Source organism: Botrytis cinerea, chromosome 10, assembly GCF_000143535.2.
Source record: "Botrytis cinerea B05.10 chromosome 10, complete sequence".
Taxonomy (NCBI): domain Eukaryota; kingdom Fungi; phylum Ascomycota; class Leotiomycetes; order Helotiales; family Sclerotiniaceae; genus Botrytis; species Botrytis cinerea.
In genome coordinates this window covers 1-25,585 of record NC_037319.1, presented here as the reverse complement: position 1 = coordinate 25,585, position 25,585 = coordinate 1, and the positions used below count along the sequence as shown (strand labels likewise).

At 42.1% G+C, this 25,585-nt stretch overlaps 6 protein-coding genes across 6 annotated transcripts; 4 read left to right on the top strand and 2 right to left on the bottom strand.

Annotated features, from left to right (window-relative positions):
• Window positions 1-996: 996 nt before the first annotated feature.
• On the top strand, window positions 997-2,616 carry Bcmcr1. Its single transcript, XM_001545681.2, has 3 exons — window positions 997-1,447; window positions 1,501-1,578; window positions 1,643-2,616. The coding sequence occupies exons 1-3, from the start codon at window positions 1,174-1,176 to the stop codon at window positions 2,203-2,205; spliced, it is 915 nt and encodes a 304-aa protein (XP_001545731.2). The 5' UTR covers window positions 997-1,173; the 3' UTR covers window positions 2,206-2,616.
• Window positions 2,617-2,915: 299 nt separating this feature from the next.
• Window positions 2,916-3,719, top strand: BCIN_10g00050 (hypothetical protein). Its single transcript, XM_024695362.1, has 3 exons — window positions 2,916-3,104; window positions 3,158-3,459; window positions 3,509-3,719. Exons 1-3 carry the CDS (start codon window positions 3,086-3,088, stop codon window positions 3,554-3,556), a joined length of 369 nt encoding a protein of 122 aa, XP_024551156.1. The 5' UTR covers window positions 2,916-3,085; the 3' UTR covers window positions 3,557-3,719.
• A 371-nt stretch (window positions 3,720-4,090) lies between these two features.
• Window positions 4,091-16,924, bottom strand: Bcpks7. The gene is made up of 5 exons (XM_024695361.1): window positions 16,425-16,924; window positions 15,892-16,368; window positions 15,538-15,838; window positions 15,114-15,476; window positions 4,091-15,061 (listed from the first exon to the last, which is right to left on the bottom strand). Exons 1-5 carry the CDS (start codon window positions 16,614-16,616, stop codon window positions 4,233-4,235), a joined length of 12,162 nt encoding a protein of 4,053 aa, XP_024551155.1. The 5' UTR covers window positions 16,617-16,924; the 3' UTR covers window positions 4,091-4,232.
• Window positions 16,925-17,761: 837 nt separating this feature from the next.
• BCIN_10g00030 (hypothetical protein) lies at window positions 17,762-18,632 on the top strand. Its single transcript, XM_024695360.1, has 2 exons — window positions 17,762-18,173; window positions 18,227-18,632. Exons 1-2 carry the CDS (start codon window positions 18,006-18,008, stop codon window positions 18,488-18,490), a joined length of 432 nt encoding a protein of 143 aa, XP_024551154.1. The 5' UTR covers window positions 17,762-18,005; the 3' UTR covers window positions 18,491-18,632.
• A 1,812-nt stretch (window positions 18,633-20,444) lies between these two features.
• BCIN_10g00020 (hypothetical protein) lies at window positions 20,445-22,697 on the bottom strand. Its single transcript, XM_024695359.1, has 2 exons — window positions 22,467-22,697; window positions 20,445-22,400 (listed from the first exon to the last, which is right to left on the bottom strand). The coding sequence occupies exons 1-2, from the start codon at window positions 22,581-22,583 to the stop codon at window positions 20,799-20,801; spliced, it is 1,719 nt and encodes a 572-aa protein (XP_024551153.1). The 5' UTR covers window positions 22,584-22,697; the 3' UTR covers window positions 20,445-20,798.
• A 740-nt stretch (window positions 22,698-23,437) lies between these two features.
• Window positions 23,438-25,479, top strand: BCIN_10g00010 (hypothetical protein). Its single transcript, XM_024695358.1, has 5 exons — window positions 23,438-23,828; window positions 23,883-23,902; window positions 23,960-24,067; window positions 24,125-24,516; window positions 24,579-25,479. The coding sequence occupies exons 1-5, from the start codon at window positions 23,606-23,608 to the stop codon at window positions 24,880-24,882; spliced, it is 1,047 nt and encodes a 348-aa protein (XP_024551152.1). The 5' UTR covers window positions 23,438-23,605; the 3' UTR covers window positions 24,883-25,479.
• The last annotated feature ends 106 nt before the right edge of the window (window positions 25,480-25,585 follow it).

Sequence of the window (25,585 nt, the reverse complement as noted above, 5' to 3'; positions counted from 1 at the left end):
GGGTGGGTTATTTGATTTATTGAAACATTATTATTTAAAAATATTATTTTTCAACTTTCAAAGCTATATTTGTATATGTCAGGGAGCGATCACCTGATTGGGTATATATAGTAGATTCACTATTCCAGAAGCATCTGGAATACTCCACGCTTTTGTGGGTCAATGGGAAAGTGGATCACTCCTGACAGTATATAGTTAATCAAATAAAGTCATAATAATAAAAATTATATCAAAATAATGAAAAAATTAATTTTGTATAATAGACTTATAATAGAGCTCTACAATAATTGAGTGATTTAATAATATTATTTAAAAAAATCAGAAAAAGTCGAATTGTTACTATTCATATTAAAGTCGGAATCAAATTGTTTCAGACCCTATGGTGAACATTCGGGAGGCTCCTGCCTCGAAATCAAGGCCGAAACTATGTAATCACCGTGGGTCTGAGGGTGAGATAACGGACTATTATTAAGCTCCGTTATTATTCACCGAGTCATTTAAAACTCCGTCGTACTTCACTATCTCTCGGACTTAGTGTGCGCGTAAAACGTGACCTGAAAGTCACATGACATTGTAGTTTCAATATTTATAGTTTCTTCTTTTATAAACTAGAAAGAATGTTAATTTTATAATCGCCATTTTGATCTTCTAAGAAACCTCTGAATGGGCTGAGTAATACCAGTTGTATTTCATTTCACCCTACTATAATGTATTGTTGTCAGTGCGCAGTTTTAGCTGGATTAGATATCTTTCTTCCTCTTGAAGGCTTATTTGCACATTTCACAGTTCAACGGCGTCCTATTTTCTGCCTAATTCAGCTGATACTTCGCGTTGATATTTGCGCTGATAATAGAGCCAACCTAAAATTGTTTTAGCTGTACCTCCATAAAAGAATGCAAAATTGCATAGTGGCACGGGCTTTGGACTCTTAGCTTATCCGTCTCCCGTCTCCCGTCTCGGCGATCGGACTTCTTAAACATGCACGCTCACTCATTAGGACGGATTGGCGTCTGTCAGGTGACCGCTGAGGGCACCATAAATACCTTATCATTTGTGTCCAAAAGAGCAAGTGTCTCGAGCTGTCATTGAGTAGCTACTGTCAAGTTACACATCGTTTCCTCTTGTCTCCCAACCTCAATTAACAGTTCGGCTGTCTTCCTCTCATCTCTAGCAATGGCTGCACGAGCTGTCCTCCAATCTCATGGGTCGAGAGCTGCGACTGTTGGCCTCCTGACTACTGCGGGCGTGGGATTGTATGCCGCTAGATCCTATTTCATAAATGATGCATATGCAGAATCACCAGAATCACTAGAGCCACCGGCAGTATTTTCCAGTTGGTTTGGTCAATCGTTGAGGCTTGAGAATTCGGAATCTGTGAACCATAACACAAAGCGTTTGCGTTTCGAGTTTCCTAACTCTGGTGCGAAGAGCGGGCTTGTGTTGACGTGTAGGTTCTCTGGACGGTTTTCGGTCTGGTAGTGCTTGCTAACAACGAAATAGCTTCCTTATTGGTGGTTACCTGGCCCAAAGGAAAAACTTTCCCAACTGTCAGACCCTACACACCAGTGAGTCCACTTGGTACGTTATCTCTTTTGATTTCCTTTCATTCCCTTTGCGAATCAAGCGCTAATCTCATTACTAGATCAACGCGGAGCCATCGAACTCTTAGTCAAGAAGTACCCAGACGGGAAAGCCAGCGGCTACCTCCACGGTCTCTCACCAGGCGACAGCCTCTACTTCGCCGGTTCTTTAAAGGCCTACCGTTGGACACCTAATCAATATTCGCACATCACGCTTATCGCTGGTGGTGCTGGTATAACGCCTTGCTACCAACTCATTCAAGGCATCCTCTCCAACCCTTCGGACAATACCAAAATCACGCTCATTTTTGGCGTTAACAGTGACGCCGACGTGCTCTTCCGAAAAGAGTTCCAAGAGTTAGAAAGGAATTTCGGAGGGAGGTTCAAAGCTGTGTATACGGTAAGCAGACCTGTGGATGGAAGTCAGTACCGCAAAGGGTATGTGACAAGGGAGTTGGTAGAGCAGGTTTCTGGACGGCCTGTGGAGGGAGAGGAGACGAAGATTTTTGTTTGCGGACCGCCGGCTATGGAGAATGCGTTGTTGGGGGCTAGCTCGTTCAAGAGTGGGAAAGGAGGCATCTTGGAGCAGCTGGGGTATAGGAAAGATCAGATACATCAGTTTTAACAGGGGATCTGGAAGACGTTGTCGTTTTTACGTAATTGGAGGTTGAAAATGTGTATAGGATCATTTGGATCTTCGTCTTGGAATCAGATCATTTGCGTTACTTTTTTTTAGCACGAGTATCTTGACCTTTGGACAGAAGACAATGTAAATCAATGAATGAATTTAAAGCAACGATCTCACAAGCTAACAAAGCCATCCCTTTCAGGAATTATGAGAATGTGATGGGACAAGATCAAAATTAGAAAAACAATCACAAAGTTCAAGGTCAGCCGCAATCTAATCGACATTAAATCATGGTCTCGACATTTTGGAACTCGATCTCTGTACGTCAGGGGTTATAATTGCTCTAGAAAATCATAAGAACAGGAGGAGAACTTCGAGCACGAACAATTCACCTGAAAACCACTTTCAATACTATAAAAAAGAGACCCTATCGCATATAAGCTTTATGACTTCGAAAAAAGACATGAGATCGACATTGATTTGTATTAATGTATATAAAATCTGAGGGTCTTTTTGGGAAGTTCTATAACAAAAGAGAATAGCTCTAAATTTTGAAGATACTCAAAGACGGAAATAACACAGCCCGGGAGTTACTCCGGTGGTAAGGAGAGGAGCATAAACGCCACATGTTCTAGCTTTAGGATTAGTGCTGATTGATCAATGTGCATTAGCGTTACTACATTATATCGTATAAATTTGGCTCTCTAGACATGGGTAGGTGTACGACAGCACGCTGGTGCCTGGGGAGCGTTCCCTCTCTCCTTCCACCTACTTACCCTAAAATTACTGCCTACTTAAACAATCAAATCTAATACTTAACATTATCATTGTCTATTTCTATTCTTACCTCGAATAATCTATTTCTTCGCGACGAACAATGAATGACCCTACATCCGGTATTTGTCCTTGCTCTATCACTATAAGAACGGATCTGACAGTGTGGAATTAGAGTCCTTGAAACTATCATCTAGTTTACCCTTGGACGACCCAAATCAACGATTATGTCCTTATGCTCCAGCTTTATGCCGCTGTCCAGTTCCAAAAGACTCAAACGGTCGATCTATTAGACCATACATAGTATATCCAATAGATGGAAATATTGTAGATGCCGCTACACAACAACTCGAATCGTTTGGGTCTCAACCAGAGACCCGATTAAATCCCCATATATCACTCAATGGTTGGGGCGTTATGTATTGGGAAATTCATCTAACACAAGATCAATTAGCGGAACTTATAGAAAACCCTGAGGTAAGGCCTTGTCAGTCTGAATCACTTTATTACATACTGATTGCAAAAGGTTGAGGTAGTAGATGCACCTACGATACATTCTACAGTACGATACTAGGCATAAAGTTTACGCGATTGACTGTTTTTATATCAAAAAATATATATCTCAATATTGAATTCTATATTAATTAATTAATATTGTAATATAATATTGAGATAGTCAATTCAGAATTATGAAAGCCTTTTAAAATAAAAACTAGTTTACTTTTGATACTTTTTCAAAAGTTATTATAGAGGTCTGAAAATAAAAAGTTGAAAATTCCTAGAAATCGACCACTTTTAGTATAAAATTTGAATAAAAATTCATTTTTAAATCTAATCTTTTGTAATTACTCAGGCTAGTTATAAAAGAAGCATTATCAACATTAGAAACTCTAATTATTCGATGAAATTTTTATACAAATTAGTGAAATTAAAATTTCATTAGTTTATTTCAAATCTATAACTAAACTTTTGACTCAATTGAAGCAATCCCAACTATTATTTTAAGGAAATTATTTAGTGTGCGGCACGGATTGACAGGGGAGTGGTGGCATAGGCAAAAAATCGATTTCATGCCACCATTCCAAATTCGATGAAATATTGATATTTTTGAAAGCTTTGAATTGGATTCTAATAAAGAATCAATTGAATTTTAATCATCTGGAATCAGAATTGAATTATGTTTTGAATTGAAGGTTGTGTACTATATTGAAAAAACGATTCAATTGAAAAAGTGATAATGACAAAGATATTTATAAGCCCTTTGACATCATAGGAAGTGTCATTTTGCTACGCCCGTCATCAAATGCAAGGAAAAATTCGTATATCAAAGGATGTATTCCTCTTTCACGCGCAAGCTGTAACCATTCTTTCAGTTCCATCTCTCCCAAGGGCTTGCCAAAAGTTGTTTCCAGATATTCTTTAAGTTTGCAATGAGGGATTGTTACATCGCTGCAGTGATTAACGAATACAGCAGGTCGGTTTTTGTCTTTTCGTGGCTCTGACGTGAATTGATGTCCGTAATCAATGGCAGATTTCATAGCCAATTTGACCAGATCATCTACCACGGTCTCCACAACAACAAAGTCCCATTGTCCCTCGATAGCCTCTTCTCTAATACGTGGCAATGCGTGCAGTAGAAGCGCGTATTTTGTCATCATACCAACAGCATCAAGCTCAGATGCGTCTTCTCCCATCACATGTGCCAGTCGGTGAATGTATACGGGTATACCAGATTCAACAGCAATCTTCGTTAATAGAGCTTCGCTGGCCCACTTGGAAGCAGCATAGCCGTCAACTGTGTTCAATAATTCGGCGTTCGCGGGTGATGCAGGAACTTCTAGAAGAGGTTTTTGTTGGATGACCTTAGCTACAGATGCAGTCGATACGTAATGTACGGGCAGTCGACGTAGAACTGCCATCCTACAAAGTGTAAGTGTTGAGATGACATTTGCACGACGAAGAGACTGGTACGTCTTTAACAGAGACACGTCTGCGCCGTTGTGTATGATAATATGAGAATGCTCAGATAGAAATAGGAATTGGGCGTCTGAAAGACCGAGATTAAAGTCGCATAGATCCCCAGTGTACTCAACTATCTTATCGCTATCGACGGCGACATGGCGTGGTTTTCCTGATGCGTCAGGACGTATTGCAACACAGTGAACTTGGCCCACTTTTGGACTCTCCACAAGAAAAGACAGCAGGTGTTTTCCAATGAATCCCGTAGCGCCTGTTAATACTATAATAAGGGTTTCGCTGCCGTTCAAACTGCTTCTAGAGGGGATTGAATGAATTTCTGTTGGCTGAGGAAGTTCATCGACGATAGTTGCAATCTCAAGATCCCAATTTATTATCGGCGCAATATTTTTCGGTCCCAAGAATGACGGTATTGTAGGCGAAGAATTATTTTCGTTGACAACAGCTTTGAAATCTGCAACAAGATTTGCCATATTACTCAGGGAGCTGGTGTGAAATAGTTCGGGCATGGATATCTTTACCCTCAACCTCATCTCGAGAAGGTACTTGAGTTTTATCATCAAAATCGAACTACCACCAACTTGGAAAAAGTCAGAATTGTGATCTATCCTCAATTGACTGCCCTCAAAGTTGTGCAACATTCGGGATGAGAGTACTTCTTCCCAAATCTCCCTTATCGAATTTTCCCAGCGGTTCAAGGCGCGAGTGGGGTTCGTAGTTTTGAGACACAAGGGATCAGGGACAGAAATACTATCTACTGCTGCTCGATCAGTCTTCCCATTAAAGGTGATCGGTATAGCCTTTCTTGATACTATAACGGTTGGTTTCATGACTTGCGGCAAGGGAAGGCTAGATTGAAGCCATTCTATATACTCGGACTTGCTCTGATCGAAGCTGATATCAAACACAACGAACGCAACGAGAATACCAGATAATTGACTGGGTCTCCAAGAAACAGCAGCGCTTACAATTGTACCATTTGATGTTTGTATAATGGCGTTGGCGATTTCGTCAAGCTCAACGCGAAATCCATGAATTTTGACTTGGCTGTCACCATCCAGTCGACCAAATACTTCGAGTGTGCCATCTGGCAAAATCCTACCCTTATCACCTGAGCGATAAAATCTGATCGTCGATGGTGATGATGACGATGGTGATGAAATGGACTCTTTGTGGGTAAACTTGCGATTGGTTTCCTCTAGTCTCTCCAGATACCCTAAGCCAACACCCGGTCCCGAGATGCAAATTTCACCAGGAAAGCCGACAGGAAGAACAGTCATATCGGTGTCGGTAATTTCAATATCATAATTTGGTGACGGTTGAAGGTAGTCTTGACTATCTTGCAAATGACTAGATTCAAGATATGGTACGAAGCCTCTCGCGCATGCTAGCGTAATTTCTGCTGGTCCGTATACATTGACTAGGCGCAGGTCACTGCAGTTGAGTTTTTTAAAAGCCCTGCGCAACACTTGACTGAGCTTCTCTCCTCCTGACATTGCATAGCGCCATGAGCCGGCATTCTTGAGGATGTGGTATCCATAATTCAACAACAATATGTACTCAGATGGCACAAAGTGTGTGAGGGTAACACCATGCCTTACAATGAGGTCCGCGATTTGCGTTGGATCTCCTCGGGCAGATTTGCTTACCACGACTATGGTGCCTCCATTACAGAGTGCCAAGAATATTTGATCGAGCATCAGATCAAAGCCCAGTGGACTTTGCTGTAATGTTATCTCTCGTTGAAGACGAAGACTTGATGTTGTTCCATTAATTTGATTTAACAGACCTCCATTGGTTAGCACAACACCCTTTGGTACACCCGTGGATCCACTCGTGTATAAGATCATTGATGCCTGTTCTTTATAATTGACTTTACCACTATCAATGTCTCCAGGTGCAGATATGTTGTTCTCGTCTCTAAGGTGTACATCATCAGTATCATCAATGTTTATCAATGTTATGAAGTCCAGCTCTGTACTCATTTTATGTGCCAACTCATCCGTTCCATCATGACACATTAAAATTTGTGGTCGACTCTCATCGACAACAGCCTTAAGCCGCTGATAATGATTACGCGTGTCTAATGGAATCCATACGTAACCCAATCGCATAATTGCAAGAATACAGCAAACAGTATCAGCAACAGGATCAAGGAGCATGGCTACACGTGAGCCAGATTTAAGAGAAGGTGTTATAGCTTGTAGACGGCGCATGATCTGAATTGCCCTACCACTCATCTGTGCATATGTAAGATTGTCGGCTTGCTCGTCTATAATTGCAAGATCATTAGAGAACTTAGCGGCTACTTTATCGATCCGATCTATTAGTGTCCCTTGCCATGGGGCTTCTATCCTACTACCTTGCCCCAGCTTTTTAGCCTCTGTGACATCTGACTCATTGGAGACTGGACACTTGCTTATCTGAATACCTGGGTCTTGAGAAATAGCTTCTAGCGCACGTGTATACCACTTCAATAGAAGTGCACCATCAGCTGCAGTATATAGACTTTGCTGCGTGATAAGAGATATGTAGGTCCAATCTGGCAAAGTGGTAACATTAAGCAGCAAGTCGTAGGGATTTCCAGCTGCAACACCACCCTCCCATTCAATTTCTCCATCATTGGGAAAGCTTGTCTTACTGACGGATACTTTGCGGTAATTGATGGCGACCTGAAACAAGCTTTGTTGGTCAATGATATCATTCGGTCTGTGTGGATGAGAGAAGACCGTTGCGATGGCATCGCGTGACCTCTTAGCTATCATTTCAAATTTTTCGGAAGCTCCAAGTGAGATATAGACTGGTAACATGTTGACAAAGTACCCAATGGTTTCCATATCCTCGGCATCTGTTCTATTTGCGTTCACAATACCAATAGCAATATCACACACACCAAGACAACGTGCAAGAAAGGTCGCGAAGCTCGCGAAATAAAAATGAAATGGTGTAACGCCAATCTCCAAGGCCACTTTCTTAATGAGCTCTGTCATTTGATGGGACAGTCTAAAATCGGAGCTGTTGATTCTGTAATCACTTTCTTTGATAGGAGGGCGGTTTTTGACCTTGGCGAAGGGGAAAAGAGGCAGCTGTGAGGGCATAGATCTGTAGGCTTTCCTCCAAAATGCCATATCTACTTCATGGTTTTTGTTATTAATTGCAAGCTCTGTCGATTTTCTTCTGACCATATCAATAGGCTGTTGAGCGCTGATAGATTTCTTTATGCCATTCAAACCAGCTGAGTACGTCTGTGCAAGCTCAGCAATGAAAATACTCCATGAAACTCCATCGAGTGCAATGTGGTGATGATGGAATATTATAGAATGTGAAGATGAAGAATGAGAGAAGACCGCTACTTTCATGACAACGCCATTCTCTATGTCAAATTTGACCTCTTTTACCCGTTCAATTTGGGTCTGGAATTGCTCATCTCCGTGTTTCGCTTCGAACTTATGTATTAGCTTGATATTAGGCTCGGGCATAACTGCTTGTACCGGACGACCAGTGGAGATATCTATGAAGTAGGCGCTTCTTAAAGCTTCATGTCGCTTTGAGACTAGCCTTAGGGCCCATGAAAGTTTTTGGACATCAAGACGACCATGAAATTGGCCAAAGTAAGCAACATTATAGGCATTGCTCTGGAGGTATTCGTGTAAGAAATACAACTGAGCTTGGGATTCAGACATGTCACCCATTCTCTCGTAATTGGCATTTGATGATTGGCCTTCGCTCTTCTCAGATTGAGTGTTTCCTAAGAATTTATGTGAGGGGTTTTCAAATTCTTTAGTCGATATCTTTTCAGAGAGACTCTCTTGACTGGATTCCCCAAAGCTGTTTCTATCACTCATAGTGGGCTCTAGCTGTGAATCTTGAGAGGATGTGGTAAGATGGCTAGTAATTCCTTGATTTGGTTCATTCTGGTGGCTTCCATTATCTTGAACCCATGCTTTTAAAGAGATTGGCAGCTTATCTACCACACTATGACATATATCGCTCAGAGATGAACCACCCAAGAGCTTCAAAACTGGCAGGTCGACTTCGAGTATTTTAAGGATCCAGGACCGAATCTCGACAGCGAGGAGCGAGTCAAGGCCTAAGCTGATCAATCCAACATATTCACCGACGCTCTCAATAGGACATCCGAGAGCTAGGCTAATTCTGCCAGCAATTGCAGTTTTTAGCACAGCATAGGCTTCCTTGTAATTATGAGATTCTTTCAGGCGATCTTGAGTGCTCTGAGTCTGTTGCTGCTCATTATCGTAATGTTGATTGCCGAAAATTGAGTGCTTATCTTCACCAATTACGCGACAATGGCTGAATCTAGAGATAGCACGCCAAGGAGTTTCAATCTCGGTACCAAGCCCGGCAATAACGTCGGGATCTAAGCTGTTTTCTGGACGACCAGAGATAATCGCTTGAGCAAATATTGCATGAAAGTCAGGCTCTGGAATAGCCCAGCAATCTTCTTGGCGAAACCGAGCTTCCAGCAGTGGTCCCGTTTGTCCATGTATAAATCCGAACCCAAGCAACATTCCAAAGTGCATGACCGACGCCGCTAAACCTCTTTTACGTCTTTGTCCTGCCAATGCTGACATGAACAGATTGGCGGCAACATAACTAGATTGTCCCGGCTTCCCGACAACGGTAGCAATGGATGAAAAGAGAATAAAGAAGTCCAGTGGTGTCGAGAAGAACAATTTGTCAAGGTTTTGAGTTCCCACTACCTTAGGCTTGAATACCGTCTCTAGGTCTTCAAATGACATAGCGTCGAATGGATGATCACGTACCACTAAGGCACCATTGGCCACTCCTGCAATTGGCGGCATAGACGATACTATCTCGTGGTGGACCTTTGTCAAGCTCTCCATATTTGCAACATCCATCGAGAATATTCGAACAATTGCGCCGCGCTGTTCGAAAGCTTTGCGTATCTCTGGTGGAACTGTGGGATTTCGGCTAGCAATAGCTAGGTATCTTGCACCACAATTTATCATCCACTCGCAGAGTGATAATCCTACTTCTCCAGCCAGTCCAATAAGAAGATAAGTTTTTTGATTCTTGAATAGACGGTCGTGAGTGGCTGGCGCTACTTGAACATGAACGGATCTAGCACCAGTCCAGGAAACAATACTTGTCGCGCTTGCGTCTCCTTTTTGTTTGTGTAGCAGACCAACTTTGATGATATTATTCTCCACCAGTCGTCCAACATCGCATAATAATTCAGGTCGAGAACAGTAATCTGCGAGAATTTTTACAAGACTGGACTTACTGAACAGCAGGGAGATATGCTGATCCAGGCTTAATCGGTGAAAATTCCGATGAAAATTCAACTTATCACCCGAAATAGATTCTATCAATTCCACGAGCTCGTCTGAAGTATTACCCATGTCTACGAACCGTTTGAGAGTTTTCCAAGGACTTAACCGAATGAGTTCACGTTCTGTGACTCTTGGATGGATATAGGTTACTCTTCCAGCAAGAACCAGCTTTGATGCAATGTTACTCGTGGTTAAGAACACAGAGGCATCCTTACGATTGGCTATAGTTTCGATAATTTCAGTAGTGCATTCATCGACATTATGGAACCAGATGGTCCCATCGATATTTGAAAATAAACTTTCGTAAATGATACCTGTCAAAATGGCCAGAAGCATCTCATCGGGGTTTGAACTGCCTTTACAGCTAAAAGTATAATCGGGGTTTTTGATTGTCGATCTATGTTCGTCCGAAATAGTCAGAGACATCTCTCCCGTGTTTATGGAGTTTCCTATCGAAAGGTGAAACGGCATTTTATCGTCCGAGCAAAAGATGCTAAATAATGTGGATGACAAGACTTGAATCGAAGACACAATGATCTTAGGATCCTCTAGATTACTCTTAATTTCATTGATGATAACCCCTTTCTCTCCCTTTGATATTACCAAAGAATCTGTGATATGAGATGCGATTCTCGTAATATTTCGTCTCAAAGCATTGAAGCTATCGTTCGAGATGTCATCGCGGACTACCCTAGGAATCAAAATAGCCCCATCCTCTACCGCCACCTCTGCCTCATTGCCCCAGAGTATGTTATTATAACTCGGCATGTCTAAGCAGATCATCTGAAGCAGCATTTCGGATAACATGATAGCATCTAGTTGATTTCTATGAAGATGTATTGTATCAATGTCTACGAGCTTGAGCCGGAGATGAGGCATCTCCCGTGAGACCGAGCGACCAATTCCAACAGCAATGTTGGCATATGGATCATTGGCGCGACATCCTCGGGTTGCCCATATGATGTATTTGGCTTCTCGAAACAGTGACTGTATAGCCGAAACACGTCGCTGGTTCATTGTCGCAAAAGTTGCCTCTTCCAGCCCAGAAAGACACACCACAACACACCCTAAGTTCTCACCATTCTCTTGAACGTCTTCTAAGTTATCAATCATCTCTATATGCTCTACAAACGGTTCAAGAAGATATTTGATATTCGAGCATATTTTGGACACCGTCAGAGAACGTCCACCGATGACAAGCAACTTCTTGATGAATACCACACCACCAGCTCGCTTCAGAGGATCTCTCAATACCCTAACTTGGTCATCTACTGCCTGGCTTATCATGACAGAACAAGTGTGCAAAGAATCACTCTCAAAGTCTCTGAGAGTTTGATCTACCCCCGAGAAATTATTGTTCAATAAGAGTACATTCCACTCTACCTCTGTAATTGGGGGGCCTTTGCTCTGACCATTTTCATGACTGAACCAACGTAACGATGAAGTTGAGAGTAAGAAAGGAATGCGAAGTGTTGTTTGGTTTACAGGTTCAAGGAGAATTAGATAGCCTCCGGGTCGCAATAGCTGCCGGCAATGCTTCAAGGCCTCAGAAACAGACTTTGTTGCTTGAAGAACATGGGCAGCTATGATAATATCATACGAGTTTTCTTGGAAGCCCTGTTCAGTCGGTGATTGATCAATATCGAGAGTCTTAAACTTCATAAGCTGCTTATGTTCTGGGAAGCGAGCCTGAGCTGCTTCAAAAGACGAGGGTGAGAGATCAGTGAAAGTATATTCCTCAAGTTCGAATTTCAAGTGTTTTAACGCAACAGATGTAGAGCTACCGGTGCCAGCACCAACCTCAAGAATACGCATGCGTGGATATCGATGAAGCAAATAGTCTAGAAATGCTCCAAGATGGTGATTTGTCTGCGAAACTCCAAGGCCTTCGCTATATAGAGTAGCAAGCATGTTATTTCCTTTCAATACCTGTGATATAGACTCTGATTGTCGAAGGATGGATGGAAGTCTGGCGCCTAGACGATGTATAAGCTCCAAATCGATTTGACCGCTGTAACCTTTTTCTCTGAGTTTCTTGACATATTCGAGAGTATCAGACTCCCATTGCGCGTTCCAAAAAATGCTTGGAGCCGATCGTTCCTCCGGGCGTACATATTTGAGAACAGAAACCATAAACTCTTTCAAATTCCCTTCCAAAAATGCCACTCGCTCTTGCCCAATTTCTTTGTAAAGCTGATTCAGGTAAAAATATGATGTTCTCTCACATATTTCATGAAGGTTGAAATCATCCATAACCTTTGTCTGTGTACTATCTTGTTTGACCGACTCAATCGCAGAAAATGCCTCCCGTTTCCAAATAGTCTTCCAATACATAATCTGGTCGTTGGCTGGCGAAGGAATATCAAGAGAATCAAAGACTACACCTTGAACTTGAATTAGAGCCTGACCATCATATTGACCGAATACTTCAATATCCCCACATATGTTCCGTGCTGATGACTTTGTTATAAAGCAGTCGGCGACGAGTCGCAAATCGGTGGCATAACGTGTTTGCTGGCATTTATATATGTCAAAACGAACTCGTTGGAAGCTCTTCGGGAGGTAAGTAGTCCACAATCGTCCATCTCCTGGGTAAGAGAAAGCAGCAAATAGTCCCTGAAGAAGGCTATCAAAAGTTGCTGGATGAATTGGGTATTCACCGCTCATATTACCCACCGCAGTGACCGTGGCAAGGTTGGATCGTCTCTTTATCGAATTTAGCACAAAGGGTTTTGCGTACTGTAGGCCAATCTTTGACATCCATGAGTAGAAACGATTGGTGTTCACGTCCGTCATGGGCAGATTTGGCATCGATCTTCCCGGTAATGTATCTTCTGTGGGAGCATCAAATTTTACGACAACGCGACCAGTAAAGATTTCTTTATTGAAGTCTGGAAGTCCTGTATCAGCGTTGTTAGAACGACAGGAGAATTCGGCTAATGCGCCAGTTGAGCTTTCCTCGACCACTTTGATAACAAGATTCGTTTCAGTTCCGGAGGAACCCTCTTCTAAGGTAATTGCGTTATGTATCACGACGTCTTGTAACTCTACTAATTGAAAGGACTGTTTTGCATGCTCAAATAGATGAAGGGCAGCTTTCACGGCCATTACCAAATAGGCAGCAGCTGGGAACAAGACTTGGTGTTGGAACTGGTGGCCTTGCAGCCACTCTACATCAGCAAGTCTGAGAATATTACGCCAATGAAGCTCCCGGATATCCCCATTCGAGCTTGGATAGCCTAAAAGCTCATGGAACGGAGTGCTACGTGTACGCCAACTTTTGGACTTCTTAGATTCTCTAAGCATAGACTTATCATGGTCCCATGGGTATGGCTGAAGACCTTTGTAGACTCTTGGTATTGTCCACTTAGATCCATTGCAAGATTTCTGAAAAGCTTTAAAATCAACAGATAGATTTGATGAATCAATGTTCCTCCAAACGAAACCAAGCGCATTAGAGAACGTATTGACGGAATTTTCTTGTCTTTGAAGCACTCCATGATATGGAATCTCATTATCTGATGCAACTTTGATACACTCAGTGGTAGGCCCTTTCAAGACTGGGTGTGGTCCTATCTCTAGGACAAGGTTGAAATGCTCTTTGCTGATTGCTGAAATAACAGCAGAAGAAAACAAAACAGGCCTGGTCATGTTATCGGCCCAGTATGTATGTTCGAATGAGACGTCAGAACCCATATTCTGATCATCACCTAGGTTGTATACACTGGAATACCAGTTGCAGGAGCCTTTAAACATTTTCCTTTTCGGAAGAATGTTAGCTTTCTGTAGTGATTCAATGTATGGCTCTCGAACACATTCCATGTGATGGGAATGGTAAGCAGTTTCAACCTTAAGCATCCTAGCAAATATGGCTTTCTCGTCAAGAATCTCTTTTGCTTCATCAATGGCAATGCTATCTCCTGCTAGAGTGACACTAGAGGGGGAGTTATTTGCAGCGACACTGATTCTACCCAAGAATTGTTTTTGAAGACAAAAGTCTGCTGCATGTTCAGGAGTCATTCCCACGGCCATCATCTTTCCAGAGTTTAACCCTGAACTTTGGGATTGATGAATATGATAGCCTCTATAATATGCAATTGAAATTGCATCAGCAGCTGTTAGAACATCAGCCGAATAGGCAGCAGCAATCTCCCCGGACGAGTGACCAACTACAGCACTGAAAGTTATGCCAGATACTTTCAACAAATCAACCAAAGCTATCTGAATAGCCGTGCATAATGGTTGCGAAATTTCTGCTGACAAAGATCGTTCCGGATTGTATTTGTTCATCAACTCTTTCGTTAAAGACCAAGTTGGGCCGTTTACAATTCCTTTGAGAGTTAACTCGAGAGACTCAATAGTGTGTCTGAAAGACGCCGAATACAAAAACAGTTCGGCCCCCATGGATACCCATTGAGCCCCCTGCCCTGTGAAAACACCTAAGATATTGATTTTTGAGGCTTTCACTACCTTGGTAGCTATAGGGTATTGCTGCTTTTCCTTGATTGCAGATTCTAGACTTGTGATAAGTTCATTTTTGTCAAACGCCGCAAAAGAAGCTCTGTAATCCAAATGTGTTCGTCGTACTTGAAGCGTCCATGCTAATCGGTGAAGTTCAATGTCAGTGTCGCTCTTTAGCGTCTCACAAAGCGAAGAAACTATAGCTTCAAGAGCCATATGGGAGTTTGCCGACAGAACAAACGGTCCCCAACAGGGCGATGCAGAGGTAAGTTCAATACCACTAGACTTATCATCCCAGCTTTCTACAATAGCATGGGCATTTGTACCTGGAAAAAAGTCAGTCGTTTGTCAGGATCTACTGGGACAACCACCCCGCACCTCCAAAACCAAAGCTGTTGACACTTGCCCGTCTTGGTACCCCAGTCGGCAATTTGGGCCACTTCTGCAGGCTTCTTGACACTTCTAAGCCACCATAATAGGGTTCTATTTCTGGGTTCAGCTGATTGAAGTGTAAATTTGGTGGAATCATTCCATTTTGAACAGCAAGTGAAACTTTGAGGACGCTTGCAAGCCCAGCTGCACCCTCTAAATGTCCAACAACAGTTTTAATAGAACCAACCCAGATTTTCTCTTTTTTTAGTCGCTCAGTCGTGACCAAGCTATTGACCTCCCCCTGGTGTGACTTTGGAAAGAAAGTCGCGTTAATGGCCTCTGCTTCCTTTGGATCCCCTGCGGATGTTCCTATATTGATTTAGTGATCTATAAGATGATAGCTGAGTAAAAAGAAGATTGAAAAAGTTACCTGTTCCATGTGCCTCAAAATATTGGCAGCGATCTTCCTCGATTTTACAGTTCAGACCACATTTCGCATATGTTAGCTTTATTAGTTCAGCTTGAGAAGTTGCATTGGGAACAGTAAGACCTGTTGAACGACCATCTTGGTTGACGCCAGTATTTCTTATAATGCTTTCTATGTCGTCACAGTCGTCAATGGCTCGCTCTAGAGTCTTGATAACAATTGCAGCGTATCCTTCACCACGAGCATATCCATCAGCATGGATATCCCACATGCGGGATCGACCATTTGGAGAAATCATTCGAAGCTTTGATCAAGTCAGCTTTTGGCATGGTTCGTTCAGGGTAGAATATCTCTTACACTGGACAAGAAGCTGAAAACCTCAGGACTTAGAATTGAGTTCACTCCAATGACTACCGCCATACTACACTCTCCGCATCTGAGTGATTGAACTGCCAGATGCAGAGCGACAAGACTAGAAGAACAAGCTGTATCTACATTGATAGAAGGTCCATTCCAGTCAAAGACGTATGAAACCCGGTTCGCCAAGATAGAACGAGCAATACCTGTACCAGCATACTGCGGGTGACAGTCCAGATCCCGTAGTACGATATCGCGATAATCGTCCGACATCTGTCCTACAAACACACCTGTTGATGATCCTTTGAGCTGTGACAAGGAGTATCCAGCGCATTCTATAGCTTCATAAACGATTTCCAAGGTTATACGCTGTTGAGGATCCATTGACTCCGCTTCTCTTGCACTGATCTTGAAAAACTCGTTGTCAAAGGTCCACGGATCACCTTCTAGGAGGTAGGCTTTCGTCACGTTTGATGTCTAGCATATCTGATATTAGTCTCAATATCATTGTAGAATACAAAAAAAATACTGACTCCTGAATGCTCTGCTCTTGGATGATAGAACCCCGCAGCATTGAAACGGTTCTGCCGAATTTCAGCAACAAGGTCAATGGGAGATTTAAGAAGGTCCCATAATTTGCTAGGGCAATGAGAGCCACCAGGTAATCGGCAGCTGTTGCCAACAATGGCAATTGCCTCCAATGAATCACTTGCTCTGTGCTTCATATTTCGAATGGTAATTTGAATCTTTAGGATCGTAATGGATGGCACTGTGGTAAATGCAACTGAAATTGAGAGATGATACAAAATACTTGAGGGTTGATGGTAAAGCAATATGTAGCATCCGGCAGCTGTTTCCTTATGTGGATGATCAAGTGATTGTAGGCTTAATCCATGCTGATCATTAGTCGCGAACGGGCAAGTTTATTGGATGTGGTGTATGTGAATGTAGAACTTAGGGGCAGTCATCTTCTATTGAAATATTAAGCAACTGTCTGGTCTGGAGGTGAAACGGAAACCAGCACCATCCATTCTAGTATCTATAGTAGTGTTGCAGAAATCTATCTGGAATGAATATTCTATCATTCAGTACAAAAGTAGTTGGCGATTTAATTCAAGTTCTGCCTCAAGAATTCAAAAACGGAGTATGTCTCATCAATATGAACTTCCATGAGATCGTTACAAATTGGTGGTTATAATACTCACTAAATGGTAATCTACAAATACACAGTTATCCCTTATCTTACATAGCATATAGAAACCTGAATTTGAATTGTCAAAATGGAGAATACAATTTGTATTCTAACAACCTTTGGACAAACGAAATATCAGAACCTGATTCTCACCATTTGTAGAATATCACAGGCATCTTCACTAGTTATATAGGTATTATAGAAAATGGAATGGAGAGATACTATTGCCTAATGTTAAAAATGAAAAGGTAAAAAGAAAATTGAAGCATATAGTAACGAAAGAGAACGTGGGAATCTCTCTGACCCTGAAATTTTTTAATATGATGTAGAAAAAAGTTGGATGTTGTAAAGATTCAATTTTGGTTGAAAAAGATGCAAAATTGCGGCGGAGATGTGACTGTGACTTATTTCGAAGCACAAATGCGGCGCAGGCCCAAAGTTATGGTGTGCCATCCTTGAAGATACTGATATTCAGCGCAGGTGTGCATCTATTTCTGGTTATCGAGTGTAACATCAGAGGGTACGCGTCTGTATCATTCTGCAGGATATTATCAACATCAATTTTCAGATGCTTGACGGATAAATCGGCTCATGGTACATTGACTTTAAGGCAAATTGAACGTGGTTAGCGTACCATCACTAGAACCTCAACCCGGTGCTTTGCATATGTATCTATGAGGCGACTCCCAACTAGATGACAAGACCATTTTGTGAAGGTCGTGTGCTGGGACTACAATTATTCCAGGCTGGGAGAATTGTGTCTCCCAATGTTACACCACAGAACAAAGGGGCACGGAACTCAGAAAGTCTCTTGGCACCTTTAAGATAAATACCAACGAGATATCTCTTTGGTAAAATTCTTTGCCAGGAAACACAACTCTCCTCCTTTAACTTATATCGATCGCCAACGATTACCATCAACATGTCTACCGCCCCTGCACAAAATAAAAGCCAGCCTTTGAAATACACTGTCACCCATCACCGCAAGCCGGAGCATACCCATGAGGAATTTATCAAGTGGATTGTCGAGGAGCATATTCCGCTTGCTGTGCCACTTTTCAAGAAGTATGGCGTTACCAGATACTCACTCGTGAGCATTTACTTTTCTTCTCGTCAGAATGTTACAATACTAAGATATCATAGTTCGTCACACCGGCTGCTCCCAACGATCAAATGAAGCAGGTGCTTGGACAATTTCGACCAACCTGGGAGTATGCCGATTTTGATTGTTTCATTGAATACTTGCTTCCTGATTTGGAGTCTGTCACGAAGCTCTTGACTGATCCGGACTGGCCTGCAGCCATCAAGAATCAAGATGATTGGGTCGACATGTCAAGAGCCCTGGTCTCGGTTGGTTACGAGACTCCATATTTGCTAGATGGTGAGATCGTAAATTTGGCAAAATAATTAGTACAATGATGCTTGGAGGCGATAGGATGAAGGAAATTAGGGGTTAAGTATGGAAAGAACCAGTAGCTAGCATCTCAGAATGGAATATCTTCATGCCGAGACAAAAACAATCTTTTGCACAGTGAATATGTCTGCTCCAGAATCTTCTGGCTCTTCTTCAATCCCATTTCATCATGCATGGGCTCGCCTGACATGAATTGATAAAGATTGATTAGTGGGCTAGGCCCACAAGCCGTTGTGTCTCATCTGCTGAATAATTGCACCCCTTGATAGGCTGCGCAAAAATTATCTGCTCCATGGATTATCTGTCAGCAGTACTATCCGCTCTAAGATGATCTGTGGAGCCTTTCAAATTATCTGCAAATGATCCGTATGCATCAATTAAGCATAAATGCATAAATATTAGTTTAATTTAATGATCAGTATGAATATCAACATAAATTTATGTAAAAAATCTGGGAATAGTGGATTTAAGTGGATAATGACAGATGCCCCATGGATTATCTGTTGAAGCCGTTATCCGCTCCGCGTATATCCGTTTCGCAACCTGCCCCTTGAAATTACTCTCCCTGCAGATTATCTGCAGATTATCCACCTACCCGTGGATAAGTGGATTGTCTGTACCCGTGGGTATTTTCCGAGTACCCGCGGACTATATGCGGATTATCTGTTATTATTCTCCACTTTTCGGTTAAATTTGAAGCTATTCCGAAGTCATTTCACAACCCAAAAGTGATCTAAGCTTAGGTTGCACTAACTTTTATGTTAATCATGATATTTTTCTTTATATCATTATTCTTCTCTTAATCAGGGCTATCGATCGCAGTAAAAAAATGTGTAACTAGTTGAAATATTTATCTTTAATGCTTATCTAGAATTGTCCACTTGCCCTCGGTATTTCTAAAAAATGCCGACGTCGCCGACTACTCCGAACTTCTTACTTTGTACAACCTTTCGCTAGGATTAAGCCTCCACTTTTGTAGCATACAGTAGGGCATTAAGGTTCAACATTAACGACCATGCATTATCATAGAGAGCCCGAGCGCTTGATGCCATTCATGGGGAAAGGAAAATGTGGGGGTAAAGACGAATTCGCACGTCTATTTTTATTTATGTGATCCATTCAACATCCTACTTCACTACAAGACTATGTAAGGTGGCTCAGATCTTGATGATCTAGACAAATAACATAACTTAGTTGCACCCCTCATTTCTAAATCACAACCTTTGCCCAATTCTAGCCTCATTCAATCTTAGCTCTGTAAATTAATCACAGGTTCGTAGAATGCACCACGTACAGGCGTTGTATCATTGCATTCCTAATTAGCACCTTGTGACAGCTGCTCGGAGGTAAACGCGCCAATGGGCTTTATTAGTCCTTTAACTAGAGGATGAGTTTTATAAAGGGTGCCAGACCACTGTACTGCAGGGGTGTTGGATAAGAAAGCTAGCTTGTCATCAATTGATTTTCCTTGAGATTTTACTAACCGTGGGCAGTATTTGGCCTGGATGCATATGAAATCGGCATGTGTTTGCTTAAAGAAAAGGTTGCATATTTGTAGATTGCAACCCTTGGAGTACCTGCTGTATTGGATGCCGTGCAGCTCGTCTATTTGTTTAAGCGCCGGGATAGATCTTTCTATCCCAATTGGAGCAGATTAAAATGTGCCGTGCTCCGCATATCGTATGATTTGGTTCCCTCGGACTTTTCGCTCCCAGTGTCGTTGCATGTATAGTACTTTTCGCCGATCTTGTGCGAAAATTGAATACCAATTAGACATCGAATTGTCTCTCAAGTTTTACAGTCGCGTGAGAGCACATCGCTTAGGACAGTCATCAATCCACCACATGGCGCGTATACTGCCTAAACTTGATTGATCTACAGGCTATAAAAAAGGTGGACGAGTTCCTCGTCCCACTTTTTGGGATGGAAGAAGCTCTTCGAAAAGAGTGTTCAGATACGAATTTCTCTGCCTCACAATAATACGATATGCAGTAGGATACTTTCACAAGATTTAACATATTACACTGGATGAAGAAAGGTTAATTATATAGAATTCTTCAAAAAACTCTCCCCCGCGAGATAAGCTATTAGGTTGATCGAAGGGGGGGCGGGGGGTGGTGGAGAAAATGCAAAGATTACGCCAGCTTTATGGAAATGGATTAATACCCCAAATCCATCCCTTGCATTCCCTCCCAAATGACGAAGTGAGACAAACTCGAAGGGAGACAAATTTGACCACTGAAAGTTCCAACATAGAAATGACAGATACTTCCACGCCATTCTAAAATAAATGTCGGCTGTTTACTTCCCTGTCTTGTCTTCGTTCTTCTTCTCCTCTTCTCCGCTTTCTGCATTGCTCTTTTGAGTTGACTCTCCAGCCAAACCGAACTCGGTTTCTAATTCAGTACGCATAGGCATCTCTTTGGCAAGAAACGTTAGGAGAAAGCCCAATAATGCAAAGGCAAGTCCCACTTGCCAGCATAATTTGAGACTGTCAACATATATGCCTCTTATAGTAGCTTTGAGACTTGGGTTATTATCCAAGCCCAATGCTGAGTATAAATACCCCCCAGCTCCTAAAGTGTAAGCTCCTCCTTTTTCCAGCAATGAGCGCGTAGTTTCATCGTCGTTTAGGCGAGCTACCAACAATGAATCAAACCTAGAGTTGAAAATAGAGAGAGGTATGGCAGCTCCCCAGATTGTTCCGAATCCCCGCATGAAAGCCCATGTAGCTGTTGCAGTAGCGACTTCTGATTCAGCCAGAGGGGTCAAAACCGTTTGCAGAGTTACTGGCATAATAATACCAATAGCAAGTGCTGCGATAATTTGAAACCCTACCCAATGTCCCGTACTAGAGTTCTGGTCAAGTGTCGTAAATAATCCAAATGCAATAGGGAAAACCGAAAATCCAACCATAAGAAGTGGGCGATAACGTCCTATCTTGGTCATGATTCCGCCACTCATTATTGTGAATGGCATGCATACAGCAGCGGTGGGTAATATGTTGACTCCTGACCTGAACGCAGAGCATCTGAGGACGGCTTGGAAATAAATAGGCAAGATAAATAGAATCCAAAATATCAACATGTTGTGGATAAAGGCACACCAGAGCCCCGCAAGTGATGTTCGATTTGCGAAGAGCCGGAGGGGTGTTGATGGCTCTGACATTCTAGACTCAAATAAGAGGAACACAAAGATCCCCGCTAGACCCAGGGTTAATGGTACTATCGTCCTCCAGGATGACCAGGGCTCTTGGCCACCACCCCAAGTCAACGCAATGAGAATCGAAGTTACGGCAGCTATGAGGATGGCGTTTCCTGCAAAATCGATTTTTTTGAGGGAATGTAAAGATACTCTTGATCCCTTTCGCAATGCCCCGAGAGATACGATGACCATGGCGAGTATCAACCCAGATAGTGGGAGGTTTAAGTAGAAGATCCATCTCCATGTTACTCTTGTCGAAAATACACCACCAATCAAGGGCCCGATTGTAGTAGAAATCGCATATATGCCAAAGATGAAGCCCATAAACTTGCCACGCTCTCGTAAGGGCACCAAGTCACAGACTACTAGCTCCACCATATTATTTATCCCAGCACAGCCAATGCCTTGAATAGCACGGCCACTTATGAGTGCACCGAGATTAGGAGCTGGACCTGAAATAGCCGACCCGACAGCAAAAATTAATACGGAGATGAGTGTCGTTGTACGGCGACCGAAGATGTCTGCCGCTTGACCAAATATCGGCGTAAAAGCGGTCGTGGTGAGTAGGTAGGCATTCGCAATCCATGCAAAGCCTTGACTAGTTCCAAAGTCCTTGATTATTGATGGCATGGCTGTCGATACAGCGGTGGCGTCTAAACCAGCTAAAAGACTCAACACCGCCATTGATGTCATGATGGCCTTTAAAGTATTAGTTTTGAATACATGGAGAACTTCATTCAGGAAGTTCAGCAAGGAGTTACTTACCCAGAAATTCCATCCCCGACTCTGTGCTTCAGAAGTGGGCTCTTCAACCATCGCCATAATGCTGGGGGATTCGATTTTTGGCTCGATATCAGAATTTCTTTGAATGGCCACTGTCATTTTCGCAGGACAAAAAGTACTACGCGTTCTAGAGAAGAATACAATAGACAGAAACTCAGTACCTTGTGATAGAGAACTTGATAAGAACAGTCCAATGTGAAAGAATAAGTTTTCAAGCTTGAAAATCTGTAAGTACGAGAAAAAGAACAGCATCACGCTGTAAAAGCATGTACTGGGTCATTTCAACATCCTTGCGGCGAAGTAATGGCTCAATAGTTACATTGCAGTATTCGACTGCATCGCATGTTGCGGCGCAGTGTTGGTTTTCTGGGTTTCATTGTGTGGTGAGTATATGCAATACTACTGTCATGCAGATATGTATTGATTTCTGCCCAAACACACTCAAAAATATCAATTTAGAAGAATCTCCGTTCTGAATTTAGGATCTAACCCATTAGTGAAACGCTGTGCATCTTCAGAAACATGATAACAAGCATTTAGAAATTAATTGTTCGAACAATACGCTCATGCATTACAACCAGCATTATAACCCTGGTCCCTGAGGTCTGAAAATCTTTGCTCAAGGTGACCACATATTTAGAAAACACGTAAGTCTACGATCTTACTTTCGAAGAATACATCATTTTTGGCAATTGATTACAACGTATCGCAACTGGCCCTCAGTCTTAGTACCCAGGTAATTATAGCCCATATTCGCAAGGATAAATCCTATCCAAAGCGTTGCAACACATAATCCTTCAAGAGAGAATGATTGCAGGGTAAGCAAAATGTTCGTGTTTCAAAAATTGGGTTGTATTTCTTCCTAGAGAAGGATGAACAATGATACCATCTGAATGAATAGAAAATAAGATCGTAATGTAAACCAAGGCAGTCGATTGAAATGCCTCTTGTCAGATATTAGCCCATGCCTCTATCAACAAGTTTGTAATTTTGATTGCAAATACTTAGCTGCAACAAGCGGCCATTTGTATCTCTCCTGACTGTTATATTCTCCATACATTAACCACTTGGCTACCTCGCAAATTAATTAGCAATTTTTTGTTTTACATACTCAGGCTATCATGCTATACATGCTGTCTTCGTTGCTTTTCCCACGGCAGGCTATCGATATAGAGGGGCCTACAATTCCGGCACCAACTGGCTTCGTATCTATTTTGGATAATCCTCCAAACAGCAACCATATTGCTATTCCGATTATTACAGTTTGTGTTGTCGTTTCTGCCATCTGCTACTTAGCTCGATTCTTTGCGAAGTATCTTGTAAAGGAATTTCACGTATCTGATTGTAAGTGATTGATGCTGTCTTAATTCTCCAGAGTACAAACTGACTTATAACTAGACTTGACAGTTGTCGCATTTGTATGTTGATCGACTCGAGAACTTCATTAAATGTGACTTCACTGACTAAACGTTAAGCCTCTTTATTGGGTTTACATCTATTATAGTTATAGACTGAGCTGGACGCCTGGGTACCTTGTTCACGAATGGGATATTCGTCTGAAAGATATCGCGTCTTTCTCATATGTATGTTGTTATTCTCTTTCCCGGTTACAATACTAACCAACTTTTTGTATATAACAGGTATGCTGGCTCGCTACTCTTCTCTACTTGTGGATCATTGCTTTGGTCAAATGTGCTATCTTGCTGGAATGGACTACCATATTTGTGCCCAACCGAAAACATAGCATATTTGCCTGGGCTTGTTTTGCTACATGCGGCGCCGTCTGTTGCCTCTCTATCGTCATATTCATCATGGACCTTGCCAATTGCACTCCTTTCAATCATAACTGGGATCCCTTAATTATCGGTGGGTTTTGCCGTTTCAGTGTCCCAGCAGCCAGTATCGCGTCGGCCGCAACCAACCTCGCGCTCGATTTCGTCCCAATTCTTCTGGCACAAAATGCCATCTGGAAGCTGCACATGTCGTGGGAGAAAAGAATTGGCATTAGTCTCATATTTTTGATTGGCATAACGTAAGTACAGCGCGAAAGCTCGTCTTTAAATATAGTTTTCTAACGATATCTCTCTAAAATAGAGGTTGTGCTGCAGGCATAGTGCGACTGTACTTCGCGACCCGTTTCCTCTCGTCAAATGATACCACTTACTTCTTCTCTATTATGGCACTCTGCTCTCTGTGTGAGGCCACCTGCGCCAACCTGATCTTGTGTGTACCTTACATCCCAAGAGCTGTATCCGGGATCCAGCAGACCAAATTAATTACAGGATTAAGGTCATATATGACTTTCAAGAGCAACTCTGATTACATAAATCATTCAGAGGTTTCTGGCGAGGCTAAAGAGATACCCTTGTTGCCATCAAAACAGCGCGGGGGTCAATGATTGGAGCTTTCGGGTGTAGGAATTATCCAGAAGATTCAAGAAGAACTTGATGGCCAGTTTCGTGAGAAATGCACACCAAGTTTCTTTACGGAGCCGACTTTTCACCATTTGTTTGTTTTTTATTCTGTTTCTGTCTCTTTTCAGTCAATAGGTTATGCGGAACAGTTAGTAGAGATCTCAGAGACCTCTACAGCTATTGAGTGGTAGTGTATTATTATATGCTATTGAAATACAATGCATATCCTAAAAGTTTTAGAACAATAAATGATCAGCACCTCTTCCTGTAGTAAGGAATTATTTCTTTAGCACTCCCTTCCCACCTTTCTAGATATTGTCTTCTCGAGGAAATTTTAGCTTATTTAACTAGTTGAGTATTATCGGTATACTAGGTTTGGTGCGCGGGAGTAATTTGAGATTGGGGCTCCGATTGTTGAAGGTTTTGACGGCTTTGAGTTTTTTATTTTCATATATTCAACCCTCTCTTTATTTCTTGCTCCCGGTGAGGGGTGCGATTGATATTAGTTCGAGGAATTAGATTATTTGAAAGAAGAGAGGTTAAATAAATCTTTTTTTGCAGTGCAATTCGCTTGTGTGACAAGAGTTGTTAGGGTTAGGGTTAGGGTTAGGGTTAGGGTTAGGGTTAGGGTTAGGGTTAGGGTTAGGGTTAGGGTTAGGGTTAGGGTTAGGGTTAGGGTTAGGGTTA